The 17,232-nt window shown below is 39.6% G+C and overlaps 1 protein-coding gene across 1 annotated transcript in view; it reads left to right on the top strand.

Moving 5' to 3' along the window:
* The first annotated feature begins 14,874 nt into the window (after window positions 1-14,874).
* Window positions 14,875-17,232, top strand: part of St8sia4 (ST8 alpha-N-acetyl-neuraminide alpha-2,8-sialyltransferase 4) — a 94,266-nt gene continuing 91,908 nt past the window's right edge. The window contains exon 1 of the mRNA XM_059278190.1: window positions 14,875-15,291. Within this exon, the coding sequence (XP_059134173.1) occupies window positions 14,894-15,291 (398 nt within the window). The 5' untranslated portion in view covers window positions 14,875-14,893. The remainder of the gene's footprint in view (window positions 15,292-17,232) is intronic.

Genomic DNA, 17,232 nt, shown 5'->3' with positions numbered 1-17,232 from the left:
TTAAGAGATTGCATGAATCTCAGAAGAGACTTTGAAGTTTAGACTTTTAAGTAAGTTTGAGACTGTGATAGACTATGGGGACTTTTGAAGTTGGACTGAGTGCATTTTTGCATTATGACATGGCCACAAGTTTTGAGGGGCCAGTGAGTGGAATGTGGTGGTTCAAAAGAAAATGGCCCCCAAAGGGAGTAGCACTAATAGAAGTGTGGTCTTGTTGGAGTGGGTGTGGCCTTGTTTGACGAAGTGTGTCACTAGGGAGGGGGCCTTTGAGGTGTGATACATGCTCAAACCATGCCCAGTGTCACAGACCACAATTAAAGAAAAAGTGGCTGTGAATTTGAAAGATACATGGGCAGAATTAAATGAAGGAAAGTAAAGGAGAAAGATGATCTTATTACATTATAATCTCAAGATCTGGTAAACATAATTCCAGAGCACATCATTTTTCTTTCAGTATCATATCAGGTAACATATTTTCACCAATATCAATCATGCACTAATAATTTTCTTGGAACATGCACCCATTTCAAGTATCTTAATCTGTTGTGTTATTCTAACAAAAAGGCCATGGAATAAATAACAAATATTTATTTCTCAAAGTTCTGGTGCTTGGGGATTTCAAGACCAAGGCACTGGCAAAATCATGTCGAGTGAGGACACACTGATTACTTCATGCAGGTCAGACCTTCTCCTGTGTTCTCATAAGGCACAGACAGTAGGAGAGGCTTGCTCCTAGGATACTGATACCCTTGCTTCCAAAGGCTATAATCTTGAACATTATCATAATCCCAGATTAAATTTTTATATGTGAAGGTCTGGGTGTTGTTGAAGATGTGCATGCACATTAAAGCCATAGAATGATTTCAAATAAAATCCTTTCAATTCCAGATTTCATCATGGTTTGTGATTGGTTTGGGATGAGGTAGACTATTCTTGCGCTTGTCACTTCCGTGATGTGTTAAAGTGGTACCATTTCATTATTACCACTGTCTTGGAAGAAGATATCATGATAAGATTAGATAGATGATAAAGTTCATGAGTTCCCCCTAGTTTGGCTTATTTCTGTACAATTCCCCTTCATGATCTTCATGCCCCTTGCTCATAGAATCCCTTTTCCCTCTCTTTGACTGGACTCCTGGAGCTTGACCTGATATTTGGCTGTGGATCTCTGGATCTGTTTCCATCAGTTACTGGATGAAGGCTCTATGATGACAGTTAAGGTATGAATCTGTCTGATTAAAGGGGTAAGCCACTTCAGGCATCCTCTCCACTATTGCTAATAGTCTAAGCTGGGGTCATCCTTGTGGATTCCTGGGAATTTCCCTAGCACCAGGTTTCTCCCTGTTCCCATGATGTCTCCCTCTATCAAGGTATCTCTTTCATTGTTCTCCCACTCCCACTCACTATTCCAGCTCGACCATCCTGTTCCCTTATCTTCTCATCCCCATCCCTTACCCTCTATTGCCCCCCTCATCCCCAGTTTATTTATGGAGATCTCATCTATTTTACCCTTCCCAGGACAATCCATGCATCATTCTTTGGGTCTTCCTTGTTAGCTAGATTCTCTGGAGCTGTTGGTTGTAGTCTGGTTATCCTTTGTGTTACATCTAGTATCCACTTATGAGTGAGTACATACCATGTTTGTCTTTCTGAGTCTGGGTTATCTCACTCAGAATATTTTCTAGTTACATTCATTTGCCTGCAAATTTCATGATATCATTGTTTTTTACTGCTGAGTAGTACTCTATTTTATATGTGTATATGTACCAAATTTTCTTTATCCATTCTTCAGTTGAGGGCATCTAGGTTGTTTCCAGGTTCTGGATATTATGAATAATGCTGCTATAAACATAGTTGAGCATATGCCTTGTGCTTGATTGAACATTCTTTGAGTAAGTGCCCGAGTGGTATCATTGGGTTTTGAAATAGATTGATTCCAAATTTTCTGAGTAACTGTCATACTGATTTCCTAAGTGGTTGTACAAATTTGCACTCCCACCAACAGTGGAAAAGTGTTCCCCTTGCTCCACACTCTCTCCAACATAAGCTGTCATCACTGTTTTTGATCTTAGCCATTTTGACAGGTGTAAGATGGTATCTCAGAGTCATTTTGATTTGCATTTCCCTGATGACTAAGGATATTGAGTAATTTCTTAAATACATTCAGTCATTTGAGATTCTTCTGTTAAGAATTCTCTGTTTAGTTCTGTAGCCTATTTTTTAATTGGATTGTTTGGTATTTTAATGTCTAGTTTCTTGAGGGTTTTTTTTTTATATATATATTTTGGAGATCAGCCCTCTGTCAGATGTGGGGTTGGTGAAGATCTTTTTCCATTCTGTAGGCTGTCGTTTTGTCTTATGTACTGTGTCCTTTGCCTTACAGAAGCTTCTCAGTTTCAGGAGGTCCCATTTATTCATTGTTGCTCTCAGTGTCTGTGCTCCTGGTGTTATATTTAGAAAGTGATCTCCTGTGCCAATGCATTCAAGGCTACTTCCTAATTTCTCTATCAGGTTCAGTGTAACTGGATTTATATTGAGGTCTTTGATCCACTTGGACTTGAGTTTTATGCATGGCAATAGATAATCCATAGGACTGGACTAGGCCCTCTGAATAAGTAAGACAGTTGTGTAGTTTGATCTGCTTAAGAAGCCCCCTGGCAGTGGGATCAGGATCCATCCCTGGTGCATGAACAGGCTTTTTGAGCCCATTACCTATGGTGGGACACTTTGCACATCCTTGATACAGGGGGAGGGGCTTGGACCTGCCTCAACTGAATGTACCAGGCTCTGCTGACTCCCCATGGGATGCCTTACATTTTCTGAGGAGGGAATGGGGGATGGGATGGGGGAGAAGGCTGGGAGGGGTGGGAGGAGGGAAGAGGGGAATTTGTGGTTAGTATATGAAATGAATAAAAAAGTTTCTTAATAAAGAATAAAAATATTTAGGTGAATGAAGTAATTATCAGAAAATACTTATCAGTAAAATATTATCAGCAATTAAAAGAAAACTAATGGAGTATGATGGTACACACTTTTAATCCTAGCACCTGGGAGGCAGAGGCAGATAGCTCTCTGTGAGGTCCAGGCAATCCTGGTTTACATAGTAAGTCCCAGGCCAGCCAGAATTGCATAAGGAGACCTGGTCTAAAAGGAGAGTGAAAAAGAGAGGGCCAGTGGAAAAGAAGGAAGATGAAGAAGAGGAGACAGGAGGGAATAAAAGTAACAGTAATAATAAAAGGAAAACAACAACAGCAAAATTAGTCAAAGGGAAATGTACAACCTTTCTGGCTTCACTAAGGCTCCTGTGAAGAAGAAATAGCTCTGATTCCCAGCTTAGATTCTAGAAGGATGGAGAGAAAAGCAAGTCTATGATTCACTGCAAAAATACATTGGTTCCCCACTATGTCCATTGTAATGATGAGTTCTCAAAATCATGACATGACATGATGGACACTTGTATTCAAAGTCATGAGAAAAAAAACCACAAACACTGGCAGATTGTAATTTCCAGCCATAACTAATGAAGTACCACACTTCCTATCCAAAATTCATAGTAATAAAATTTAACAAAACATATCAAACAATTGTATTCAGGCATTACAAACAGGAAAATATTACTGCAGTAGCCATCAGATACCTTGCTTCAGGACTATGAAAGATTGACAGCCCTGGACGTTGTGGGCAGAGTCCAATGCCCAGTTCATACTGAGACCATCCTCCTCATAGCCTTTTGCCAGGAAATGACTAGACATCCACAGTAAGGCAAAAGACACAGAAGCCAACAGTGACTCAAATAGTCCTCGAGATATAAATGAAACCTCATCAGAACAACTTTGCCTGAATCACATTTTTCTAAATCTTCTATCTTCCCTTTTTTCACTATAGGGATCTCTCATCTCTCCTGCCTGTTTTTCTTTCTTTCTGCCTTTGTCATGAAAACTTTTCTCCAATATCTATTTTTAAGATCTAATCTTGCTTTGCTATCTACCTTTTAGATAATGTGAAGTAATTTAAGTGGCACTAACGTTTGCCTAAATTAAAAGATACCAAGATCAATATTTAGAACTAATATTTAAATATAAAATCAGCAAAGAAGATGTACCTGAACAGAATGTATGACCTTGGGTCAAGGTAAGGCCCAACTCCTAAATATTATACAGTATAAAAAGAATATTTTAAAATAATAATTATAATGATACACTTGAATAAAGATACTAGGGACAGGGAAGTTTACATGCTAGTTCTTGTGACACATTTGGACATTTCCTTTTATTCATTTCCTCTAATCTACTTATAATGAGACATATGCATTTATAGTCCATAAATGAAGACTTGAGTCTAGTGCAAGGTATGCCACTAAGGCCAATAAATATGATAATATGAAAATTAGAAAGAGAAAAAGATGACTATAAGATATGACCTCATAGGAATGAAGAAGTGACAGGGAGAATATTTTTTTAATTAACAAACTACTTTCTAAGTTTCCCCTCATACATCAAAGACCAGGAGAACATTAGAAGAGCTGCTTCTTTGAACATGTAACAATGTAGATCTTCGTGAAAGGCACAAATGTCCGGGGCATGATACAGTCCACTCAGATGTCTGTTGTAGAAAGGATTCATGACAGGAAGGCCCAAGGTTATTCTCTGAATCCATGGTACCATTTGTGTCATACTTCATGTAGGATGCTATTAGCTATTACTGGACACGACTTGAATACTTATCCTATCTGATGGGCAACTTCAGTTTAAAATTTTCTGTGTGCTTGACTTAAACACTCATTGATATTATACCCAAGGTTGAGATTACGATTCCTACACTTGCCTTCCTTGACATTCACAGCCATAAGACTTGGGCCTCCCATGGTCCTTCTGCTTCCACTGCTTGCCTACTACTGTTTCTCACTGTCATTTCATCTGATACCTTTTCTGTGCCAAACCCTCTCTTGGTGTCTTATTCTCAAAGGAAATAAGCAACATGCAACTTGTAAGAACAAGGAAATTCGTAAAGTAAGCTTTATTAAATGGTATGATCAAAAAGAAAAAATATAAAAACTGATTTTAACAAAACAAGATTCAATAATATGCTGTCAAAATATTGTACCTTAAACATAAAAGCAAGGTAAGTTGAAAGTAAAGAAGAAAAAATTTGAAACCGTGGCATTGTAAACCTCTATCACAGATCAGACATCACAGAAGGGGATGTGGTGGGGCTATAAATGTTGCTCAGTGGTTAAGAGCACTTACCATCTTCCAGGGGATGAGAGCTCAAGACTTAGCACCTACATGATGAATTAAAAGAAATCTGTAGCTTCCGTTCCAGATCCAGATTCAAAACTCTCTTCTGTCTTCTGAACACACATACCTGCTAGGAAAACTCTTATATACATAAAATAAAATGAATAACCTTTAAAGGAGGAGGTATTATCAGGGTTGAAAGGAAGTCACAGTAATAATGAGATACCTAATAGGAACAGAAAAGTAAAGATTCTTCTGCCTTCTAGATTAGACTTTAAAGTATGTTTAGGAAAAAAAATAACACATAAGAGAGTAACGGAACAGGTACCAAGTTACCAGTAATGATTGTCTCTGTTAACATTAACCTGTTTGATTGATTGGCTGGTTTGTTGATGGATGGATTGATTTAGAAAAGGTCTTACTGTGTATCCCACGCCGCATTCAAATTATGATCCTCTAGCTTCAGTCAGTTAAGTGCTGGCTTTATAGGTAGGTGTCTAGGCCAGTTCCCGATCCATGTCAGACACTGTAGAACAAAACCAAGAGAAGAAACAGATCAATGCCAACTATCTACTTAACCTACACGGTACAGAAAACATACACAGTTTCATACAACTAAAGGGTGCACAACTTTTTCAAGTACATGATTAAACATTAATCAAGGCACACTAAACACTGACATTATCCAAGTCTCATAATATGTACAAAGATTAATATAGTGTAGGTAGAGCTATACGCCTATGATGTATTACTAGCAAAATTGGAATCAAAACAAAACATCAGCTAGCTATTGTGATAGATGTTTATAATTGAACATCTATACATCCAGCTTGGGTTACATAACAAGATTTTATCTAAAAAATAAACCAAGCTAAGCAAAACCAAAACAAAATTACACATAAAAACACGTCATATGTGTAATGCAATGTATAAAAAGAAATTTAAAGCTGTGGATACTTACATTCTACAATTAGCCAATAAATTAAATAGGATGCCAAAAAAGGCAGGTAGGTAGTAAGAACATAATAAATACAACTTTGTAACAATGTGACTCTACATATGAAATTAACAAATTCTTTGCAAAATAAAATAGATGCAAAAATCCACAAATATTGGCTGTGGCTCCATATTATCATTAGTGGCTCCATAAAATGATTAGTTTGAAATGTTTGTATGAGTAAAATGGTGAATGATATTCAATATATACAAAAAATACCTTTATTAAATTATTTTCTTAAAAATCAGAGAGGTTATTTTGAAACTTATTTTTATGATTTTACTTAAGTCCAATATCCAAACAATATTGACAAATATTTCAGGAAAGACAAAATTTAAAAATGTAAAATAAAAACTAGCCAAGAATTGCCAAGTATGGTTTGCACACGTAGTAGTACAAGTTTGTTGTAGTTTCAGGAGCTCTGTTACCTTCTGTTGTCCTGTGCATGTACCAGGCATTCAGGTAATGCACATACAAACAAATAAAACACTGATACACATAAATAAACACACTTCTGTGTTGGTTGCTCTTCTGTTGCTATGGTAAATAAAACACCATGTGCTGGTTTTATGCAACGCTTTTACTTTGTAAGGAAAAGTCAGGAGGCCTAACAAAACCAACTATGAAAGTTTTGTTAGGAGGAGGGAGAGACAGAAAAGAACGTGATGAGGCCTATTTGAAAGACACATTCAGAGACAGAGGAGGGTACATGGGATCCGCCTTTTATGGACTACCCCTGTGCATGCACATGCACATATACTCCCCACGAATTTGCATATGGGCCCATGTGGCTACACCAGACATGTGCATAGATTACAGTGATCATGCTGAGCCCAAATTACGTGACCATGCACCACACGGATTACTAGGATGTACAGCCCAGAAATGACTAGGTGTCTTCCCAGGGCATGCTGGGTCATGGTTGGGTATTGTTGGAATTCCTATCATCATGACCAAGGCACCTTATAAAAGAAAAAGTTAAATTCAGCTTATGGTTACAGAGTTCACAAGGGCTGAGTGAAGGACTAATTGAGAACTCACATCTTGATCTACAACCACAAGACAGAAAGAGAGCATTAGACGTGTTTGAGTATCTTATAACCCTACAGCCTGCCCAGAGTGACACACCTCTTCCCAGCAATGCCACACCTCCTAATCCTTTGCAAATATACATTATATATGTTATTTAAGTCTCCAGACATACTTAAAGATGAATGTATTGCAAATATCCACTAAATGTTAGTTACATAAATGAAAGTAAAAGTTATTAGTTACTTTTCTGAGTAGACAGTGAGAATAAGTTGGTTCTTCTGGCTTTTGGACACCTGAGGGCTCACAGCTAATTTCTCTCTGTTTAAGTTTTTCTGTTTGATCAGTGAGATATTTGGGGTCCTTGATTTGATGCTGAAAACTTCTGAAGAATATTTCCCAAACAAAAAGATGTTACTAATTTAATGAGGATATGTGACTAAGTAAAAGACTCCAGGACTGCCTCTGTGCTGTTTTTGTTCTCTCAAAGTCCTAGGAAGGAAACACTCCATTTAGAAATCAGTGCCAATAATGGTTGTTTCCTCAAATAAACACTTGAGAAATAAGAGCAAAAAACACCAAGATATAGGAAAGAGTCAAGGAAGTTACAAAAAAAAAAAAAAAAAAAAAAAAAAAAAAAAAAAAAACAAAACAAAAAAACGGTACACCCAGATTATTCTAAAGAATAAATGTGCTAATGAGGAAGGATTAAAATTAAAACAGAAACTCTGGAGCACCCATTCTTAAGTCTTTGGATTGTGACTCTTTTGGGGGTCACATCTCAGATATCCTGCATATCACATATTTACATTATGATTCATATCAGTAGTAAAATTACAATTATGAAGTAACAATGAACATATCAACAATTGAGGGGCGGTGGTCACTACCACATGAGGAACTGTGTTAAACTGTAGCAGCATTAGGAAGGTTTAGAACCACTGCTTTAGAACAAAGAACAATTGTATTTGCTCTCCATCAGGCTCTCTTTATGAAAAGGGATCTTAGCTCTCAAGCCGATGATGTGCCTTGCATATGTACCCACATGCTGAGGTGAACAAGAAAAGCTACTCACTGTGTGTGTGTGTTAATGCAAGCTTCTCCTTGGGTACGTAAAATACTTGTAAATGATGATAAAATGGTATAATTGAGTTCATGGATATGCTGGTGAGACACTAGATTATGAATTTTTGCCCTTGTTTTTATCTGTTTGGTGTTCTGGACAGGGGAGGTTAAACACACAAAACAACTGATCTTCCTTTCCAACAGTGATGTTCCCACTCCATTTGCTTTTTTATATTTTCTAAAGAGTTTACAAACTAGTTTTGTCCTCTTAAATCCTGTATCTCAATGGATACTGTAGACTGGGTCTTTGACCCTTCTTCTCTAGCAAATATCACTTACCATGCTTTTATTTCACTGTGGCTTTTTATTTTTGAATCTATATTTCTATCTAATGTGTCAAAGTTATTGTATTATACCTTTCAGGCTTAAATCTGGGTTTTCTTTTTTCTCCCCCACCCCTTCCTTTTTTTCTCTTTTTTTTTCTGACTCATTTACTGATATGTAGGAAGCCAAAAAACTCCCGAAGGAGCCAGAGTTTAACTATCTTACTGACGCTGAGCTTGACCACACTACAAACTTTGGCAACCCTGTGCTAGGAAACATAACATACAGACGTTATCTGAGGAGAAACCAAACTGAGGGCTGCATAAGGTGCTTCTGTGATGACTTTTGCTGAGGCCGCAGATAGAGTGCTCCTCCTCATGGCTGGACTCTGGAATGAGAAGACAAGTAACGAAGAGCCACCGAAAACAGCTGGTTTCGAAGGTCACGAAGAAGAAATTAGGAAATGTTGTTACCTTCTCGGTTGGGGGATTTTTCTGTGAAATCAAAACCAACTAATAAAGCTCATCTGCTAGCTTAGAAAATAATCAAAATAAAGTATTTTAACACCAAAGACAAATGGCAAGTTTGAATTAATCTTGGACTGAGGTGTTGGATGACGACTATGTTATATAAACACACAAAAGTAAATACATAAAATAATTTAAATTTTTACAGTAATACAAGTTAAGGAAGCAATACTCTACAATCCAAGGTTACTAACAATGCAAGTTAAAGAAGCCGTACTGTGCTCTACAATCCATGGTTATTAAGTGAATATCTTTGCCCCTTTGTGATATTAAAGACCAAGCAGCTAGTTCTGTCAACATTCATTTGAAGAATTCCTTCCTTCTCCAGCAGGCCCTCAAGTCTGACTTTGCTGGTGTATTAGGCAGGTTACAGACAGGCATAGACAAAGCATCCCTGGTTTTCAATGGCAGTACCACCGGAAGTGCTCCCCTCCACCACCTCTCCCGCTGTCTCCTACTTACCCACTTACTCTTGGTAACTAACTGTCCTTTGTGCTGTCTGCAGCTGCTCCTGTCCTCATTTCTGGTGGCCTGAAATATCTCTGTGCTGCTTTAGTTTCTCACCTGTAGCAAATTTGGTTTCACTTCAATTTATCTTCCCATTTGGTCTTGTGCCTCTGAGATCCAGGTTGCATTTGTCCTCTTAATTTTTCTTGTCTCCTGTTAAAATTGAGGCCTTACTCCACTGATTTTTTTTTTAATTTTATGAATTAAGTTCTTGGTCTTCCATTTTCCTACCTTTAGCTTGGTGGTTTACTATTAAGAGCTTTATTGTACTTTAAGAAACATATTCACTCTCTTTTCCAAGTTAGCTGGTAGTATCAACATTGCTTGATAACAAAGATATATATTATTTTTGTGATTAGAACCTGTTATAATGAATGCTATGTTCATATACCCATAGTGGAAGCTCTTCTTAAAATCAAGATTAGGCTCCAAAGATAAAAGTAATGCTACATGTTTTAATTAAATTTTATTTTCACGAGTTTTACAAGAGTATCTCAGGAATTTGCTTCTTATCAAATCCCCTTTTTATACAGAATGCTATGTTTCTTTTAGCTTATAACATTGTCTAGAAAGCAGCTTGCTGGTACTTCTGACACTGATTTCATCTTCAAAGAGAATTCAGCATGTATTAAGTAAGTTCGCATACTTGATCCTAGATGATTGTGTAACTGGAGCCCAAAGTTTTGGTCTTACCCCTGATTTCTCTGCTTCCTGAGCATTGCCAGTTTTTCCAGGTAGCCATGAATACCACTTGTGAAACCTCATGGTTTGTGTCCTGACTCTTCCTAATAATCAGTTGTGCAGCCTTCTGGGATTTCTACAGTCTTTCCACACCTTCAATATCCTATTTGCAAAACACCATGGGGCAAACTCATAGGTTCCATGATGTTGAGCATACACACTCTGAAATCATCAATTCTAGGGCAATTTCTATAGTATTTTACATATAATGTTACAATAAGCATCTATTTCTGAGAATTTACTGTAGAAGTAATCTCTTGTCAAGAAAATAAAAAGTGGATAAATCCACTATATATTGTAAAGCATGTTTTGAAGAAATAAATAATTCTACATTTAGGTCATAAAAGGGATCTTAAAAATCCTATTTTTTATCCTCCTTGTATAGTGATTCTATTTTTGTTTAATAATTGGATTGTAATTGCAGCTAATATAAATCACCACAATTGCATAAAAGATGGATGTGAGAATGATGTGCTTAACCATGATGCACATGGTATCTATAGGTATTGACAGATTTTCAAGTGGGATGTAGGGAATTATGATTGTGGTAATAGAGAGGAAAGATCAATTATTTATTTTATGTAGGGGAGTTACAGGTCAAATGTGGAATGGAGTCATTATTTTTCTCTTATTCCCAAAGGCTCCCTCCAATAAGTGTCTATTGATCTGTCTTCCACAGTAGTATTCCCCTACTGATGGATTAGGCATTTTTATGCCTGAAATTCAAACTTCTTTTATAAGAAAGCTATTTTTAATTTGTCCAACTACTTACTTTTCAAAAATTGATGTTTTCATAATCTTATGTAACAGGAAAAGCATAAAGTCTGTGATCTTTAACAGAATTGTTTGCTTTATACATTTAAATGCAAACTGATCCGTCCTCAAGTAGATAAAAGTGGGAAATAAATGTTCTGTAATAAATCAAAGTTACAAAACATGAGGCAAGACAGTTACTACTCAATGCCACAAAACTGTCACTCTAAGAGTAGGAGAGTCTGGCTTCACTGCTTTTTAATTGTGTTTTGTGAGTGAGCGTGTGTGTGTGTGTGTGTGTGTGTGTGTGTGTGTGTGTGTGTGTGTACACCCATGCCATTGTGGAGGTCAGAGGACTACCAGCAGAAGTTCATCCTATGATTCTACTGTGTGGAGCCTGAGGATACAATTCCTCTGTTGGGACTGGTGGTGAGCACCTTTACCACCTGAGTCTTCTTACTGGCCTGAGTCTGACTTCTAATTTTCTTAGCATATTTTTGGTGAAAAAACTACTACAGGGAATGCAATGTGTGTACTTATGTATGGTGTATGTATGTGTGTGTGTATGTGTGTCTGTGTGCATGCGTGTGAATGTATATATTTAAATTCAACACACTTTTCAGGACAGCAAGTCTTCTGCATGCTATATTCACCAATAGCATGTCAGCCAATAATGAGCATAGTATTATTTTTTAGGGTATACAAATAATATTGTAAAATTATTTAAAATGTCTTTTTGCTTACAAAATTTAATTTATAAAGAACACTGACATGTAATTTTACATGATATATACTTTGAGTCAGTATGTTCAAATTGTTAAAAGCAGTCATAATATATATGTGTATATATATGAATATATATGTGATTTTCAAAAGAAATAGATGTACACAGACAGTTCTTGTGGCCTTGAAATTTTACGATATAATTTCTCCTTTTGATTTTAATATGATGTATTGAGAAAAATATGGAAAGGAGATATATAAGAAAAGAAGTAAATTCTGTCATTCAGTTAGAAAATGGGAGGGGAAAAGCTCATAAGAGAAGAAACAAAAAGTAGACTAGCCCAGAACCAAGAAAGAACTGAAAAGCCATGCTGACAAAACTACAACCATTAATAACATTCTCCTTAGTGGTAGTGACTCAGACAAACACTCAGTGAGCTTCCATTATCCAGAAAGAAAGTTGAGTTGAAGAATATTGGTCTGACACTTACTCTCTTCCTACCAGGCACGATCAGTCATCATGTTGGATCAGAGTAACATACCAAAAGGCAACATAAAAAAAGAAAGAAAAAACCTAGGTAATAGAGTAGCATGTAGCAAAGCATGGATGAGGTAGTTCTCCTGTGTATTTTTACTATCTCAAAGTGCTATGAATAAGAAATAGTAAGAACTGGAACCACAGATCTCCAAGGCTGAAACAAAGGTGTATAGACAATTAAAATGTGTACCTTAAGCAAGTAAAATGACTCTTAAAAACAGAGGTGTTTCTGAGTGGCACACATTCAAAGATACCTCTCATAGGACATTCAAATTAGATATTACAAATTGAAGATTACTTACTTGAAAGTGCTTGTGTTATCCATTGTAAAAAACATTCATGCTTGGCTACAAACCATGGCAATCTATGCAAAAGAATGTGAATGTAAATTACCCAAGCTGAACAATTATGAAGATTTAAGAATAATGATGATAGGCTTTTGCTGATTTGTGAGAAATTACACTAAATTTATGACTGTGCATTCTAACTAAAGTCAAGGTCTTTCTTGATTGGGCACATTATATTTGGTTCTTATGTATGGAAACAGCAAAAGGGCAACATATAAAAAACAAAAAAATAGATTTTAAATATGTCCTTATATGAAGAAAAATGAATTAATGTAGGAAAAAATTAAATTACATATTCTACATGTAAAAATGATTTGCCTTGCAATAAACAGCATTTTTTGTTTTATAGTTACTGGATTTCTTTTGTATTGATACATAGGCACACCCCCCACAAATGCCACTTCCCTTGAACTCAAATAAGATACTGTTTTATTCTCTCCCTGCTGCTAGTTGAGAAGTCTGTGTAACAAAAATGCATTAAGGCAAGCAGGATTTGCCTAGACATCAATAAACTGGAAAGGCTCCCGGCAGGCCACTTGCAGGGTCAATAAAGGCTCATAATGACTTGCTCCTTGGTGCATTTTAGACTCAGCCCTTTGCTTGGCTGTGCTGCAGAGATTAGGCTCTCAAAACTTGGGAGATTTTTAACTTAGGAAACCTCAAGTAGAGGCTGGCATGCATCAGCAAGGAACAGTAAGCTTTGTTGTGTCATTTTTAGAGACTTCAGCAGCTAGGCAAACTCTATCCCTGAACTTCTGGAACCCCAGGTTTTAAGCAAAAGTGATGTCTTTTCATTTCATGCTGTTCGAGGAGTTACTCAGAATTCCTCCTCTAGTCCAAGGATGGCCAAGTCTTGGTGGTGGGCCTCATCATTTCCTGATGTGGAAAGTGTGAACTTAAACGGTTAGAGTGATGGACGACCAGAGGCAGTGCTCAGCCCGAAGGAGCAGGAATTCAGACGTCAGAGTCTCAGGGATCTTAGGGCTAAGGCACGCAGATAGGAAGGAGTCTGGCTTCCAGGCTCTGTCTCATGCTGGAAGCGTACAGATGTTAGGTGTGATAAGCCCCTGCAGTCAGCTCTGTTGGAGATGCCGGAAACTCAGAACGGAGAGGTGCTCACACACAGAACTCAGAAAGCGCGCCAGCTGCACAACACAATAGGAGTAAGGAAAATGGTAGGTTGGAGGAGGGGTGAAAACCAGAGGCCAATACGCTTGAGGTAGATTTTCAAGAAGGGCCTGCCTATCCTGTTTTTAACCCTTCTTTCTTCTTTCCTTAGACTGTGTGTTTGTGGGTGTGCCCGAGTCCAGTCCGGAGGTAGCTTCTTTTTCTCAGAATCCTGGTTCTCTGCAGTTAAGTTTAAAAGGCAGTGGACTTCACTTCTTCGTGAGGAGTTTCCAAATGACAACGAGAGGGTCACATAAATATCCATAACCCTCACAACGCCACCTCTGACTTCACTTGCTTATCGCAAGCTTCTAGCTGGGATTCTCATTACCCACCCATTCTGACCGAGACCAGCTCATTGGCTCCTGTGGATATTTGTATTTTCCAGACAGAGTTGTGCACTGAATAATGAACGTCCTCCTTCCACTTCCCGGCAGAATGTCACTCTACAACGGACGGGTTTATTCGCTAGTGCGATCATGCATGTTTAGCAACCACGCTTTCAATAACAGGTTCCTTTCTCATGCCACCTCTAGCCCTATCTACTGCATTCCTACGGTGGGATGAGTCTCTCATCTTTCTCAGATCAGATCCACTCTTTGCACTGATGTAGTCAGATGGTCTGGACGCTGGCGGATCCACGGCATTGACGTTTGGGCGTCCTAGGAGACGGTCGGGGTGTATCTCTGTGTGTCTCTGGTTTTTTGAGTATGTGTGCGAGAACGCGCGCGCGTGCGACAGTGAGCTTCCTCCCCAGGCATAGTGCAGACCGTGCCCACGACGTTACTCTCCTAGCAGCCGCCAGCAACGCAAGGCAACAGCAGCCTCCGCCCCCTCAGCCCGGTGATTGGCTGGCCTTGCTTATCATTTCCCTGCTACGGCGAGGAAAGGGCCAGTGACGCCCCCGAGCTCAGCTGCAGAAGCGACCGCCACCTCCAATGCACAAGGTGTCACATTTGAAAAGAAACCTGAGCCCCGGGGAGACGGCACTGAGCGACCCTGGCCTGGCTAGAGCAAACTGCGCGGCAGGGCGCCGGGCAGCGTTGGAGAACCCAGGGAGCTCCGCCGCAGAACATCCTAGCGACCTGATTCTGGGATCTCGGCTCCACGCTCCCATCGCAATTTTCAGATTTCTCCCCCTCGACTATTTTCCCAAAACGGAGTCTTTATACCAAGAGAAGGTGCCTGAACTGGGGCAACCAGGACTTTCCCGGGCACCCAAGATGCGCTCCATTAGAAAGCGGTGGACCATCTGCACTATAAGTCTACTTCTGATCTTTTATAAGACAAAAGAAATAGCAAGAACTGAGGAGCACCAAGAGACGCAACTCATCGGGTAAATGCATGTTCAGGATATGACACAAAGTCAAGCCATAGTGAAGTGTGCATATAAGTGACGTTTGGAGTGCTGTGTGTGTTGGTTCCAGCTTGCTTGCGGGTGGCTAGTGCCATGAATTAAATAACAATGGCTCTTTGGAGGTGTGTGTGGGTTTCCCATGCTGTTTCCAGTATGAGTTTAACTTGCCCTGTGCGGTGGTGGTGGTGGTGGTGGTGGTGGTGGTGGTGGTGGCGGCGGCGGCGGCAGCAGCAGATGTATTGGCACAGGGTGCCGCTCACCAAAGAAAAGTCACTGCAGAAGTGTCAACAAAGAGCGTGTGCCCTTGTCATTTTAATGCTTGAGCAGAACTCGAGAGATGTTTTTACTCATCACATCCTTGTCTTCCCTTCCTTCTGTGTCCTGACAGTCTAGGTAGATACTCTAACAAGCGTCTTTCTCGAAAGGCAGAAGTTTAAGTTCACAGAAGAGGAAATGGGTCTTCTTTAGTCTTTCCTGTTTGTTTTTGATTTTGGTGGTGGTGGGAGGCGCCTGTGAGATCTGTTTTCTTTCTTTCTTTTTTAATTCGAAATTACAGTGCCAATAAGGACAATTCCTTATTTACTCCTCCACGGATAAAACTCCTGCGTTTCACGGTAATAGTTTTAGAAGGGACCTGGGAACTGTGCCTTCACAGACTATATCATTGCTCTTTCTTGAGTTTGTCAAGATGGGTTCAAAATCTCCGCCCGGTTAAGTTCTGTAAATACCACACTTCCTTCCTCTCTCCCCTGGCCTCTCTGCCTTTGAAGTTTATCAAGAGCAGAGCTCCTTGTAACTTCGTGTCTCTGACAGGCTTGGAAACGTTTTTTTGTTTTTTTGTTTTTTGTTTTTTCCTGAGGATATGGTCCTGCTTGTCAACTCTGTTAACAAAGTCCTGTTTCGGAAATCCTTCCAAGCCTGGAGGTTTCTGCAGTCAGAAACTGCCCTGGCTGAGATTTCCTTCTGTTTTTAAATTGTCTCTGACATTTTTAAAACGAAGAAGGATGCTTGCCATTTTTGTGTGCGAGGTTTGTATGGGGGCGGGGACACGGGGCTGCTAAAACACACACTGTGAAACTTTACGCAGCTCTTTTCTTAATATCCCTGCTCCTCTCTGCGTAATCAGTCGCATTTAAGAGAGCAAGACGCAGGTGTATCCTCGCGGAAGGACGCATACAAAGCTAGCCTAACAGTACCACATTCAAAGGGGACTGTAGGAGAAAGGAAAGCTAATAAGGAGTGGGCTGAATGGTCCTTATGCTTCAACAAACCTATTCAAGGTCGGTATCAGAGAAAAGAAAATAAATAAATAAAAGAATCATGTGAGGTCGTTTACACAGAAGTGGGTGGTTTGCAAGTCCATGTCAATGGTGGGAAAGAAAAAATTAGGAGGGGTGTGGGCATCCCCAGCAGACCTGTTTTTGCCAGGCAGACAAAGGGGTCTTGAAGGTGGTGAACCCGCGCGTGGGAATTCCTGGGAGAGGCGGAGGCTGGGGCTGGTGGGTAGAGGCTCTTTGTTCCCTTCTGAACTGATGGGTTCGGAAGATGAGCCCGAGCCTAGACAAAGCAGCCCCAGCCTCTACAGGACTCCAATGGTTTGGGACCCTGGTGAGCAGGAGTGGGCGTGGCGATGAACAGGGTCTCCAAATACTGGAAAGGAATCCTTTCCTAGCTTGGGTAAACTGCCTTCAGGGAGGAGGCATGCACCCTGGTGCCACGGGGCAAATAACAGATCCAGAACACCCCACGTTTCACAGTGACAATTCTTCTGTGGCCCTTTTCGGGAAACCTTTGGAGGGTGGACGCAGCCCGGGGAGGTGGGGAACGGAGGTGGGGAACCGCTAGCAGCCGCGCAGTGCCTGGGTAGCTCTCCTAAGCTGTGGCCTGAACCTTTCGCCGGCGGGGCGGCAGTTTCTATCG

The sequence above is a fragment of the Peromyscus eremicus genome, chromosome 13 (assembly GCF_949786415.1).
Source record: "Peromyscus eremicus chromosome 13, PerEre_H2_v1, whole genome shotgun sequence".
NCBI lineage: Eukaryota > Metazoa > Chordata > Mammalia > Rodentia > Cricetidae > Peromyscus > Peromyscus eremicus.
Note: the sequence above shows the minus strand (reverse complement) of the source record. Positions and strands in the feature narration are given on the sequence as shown.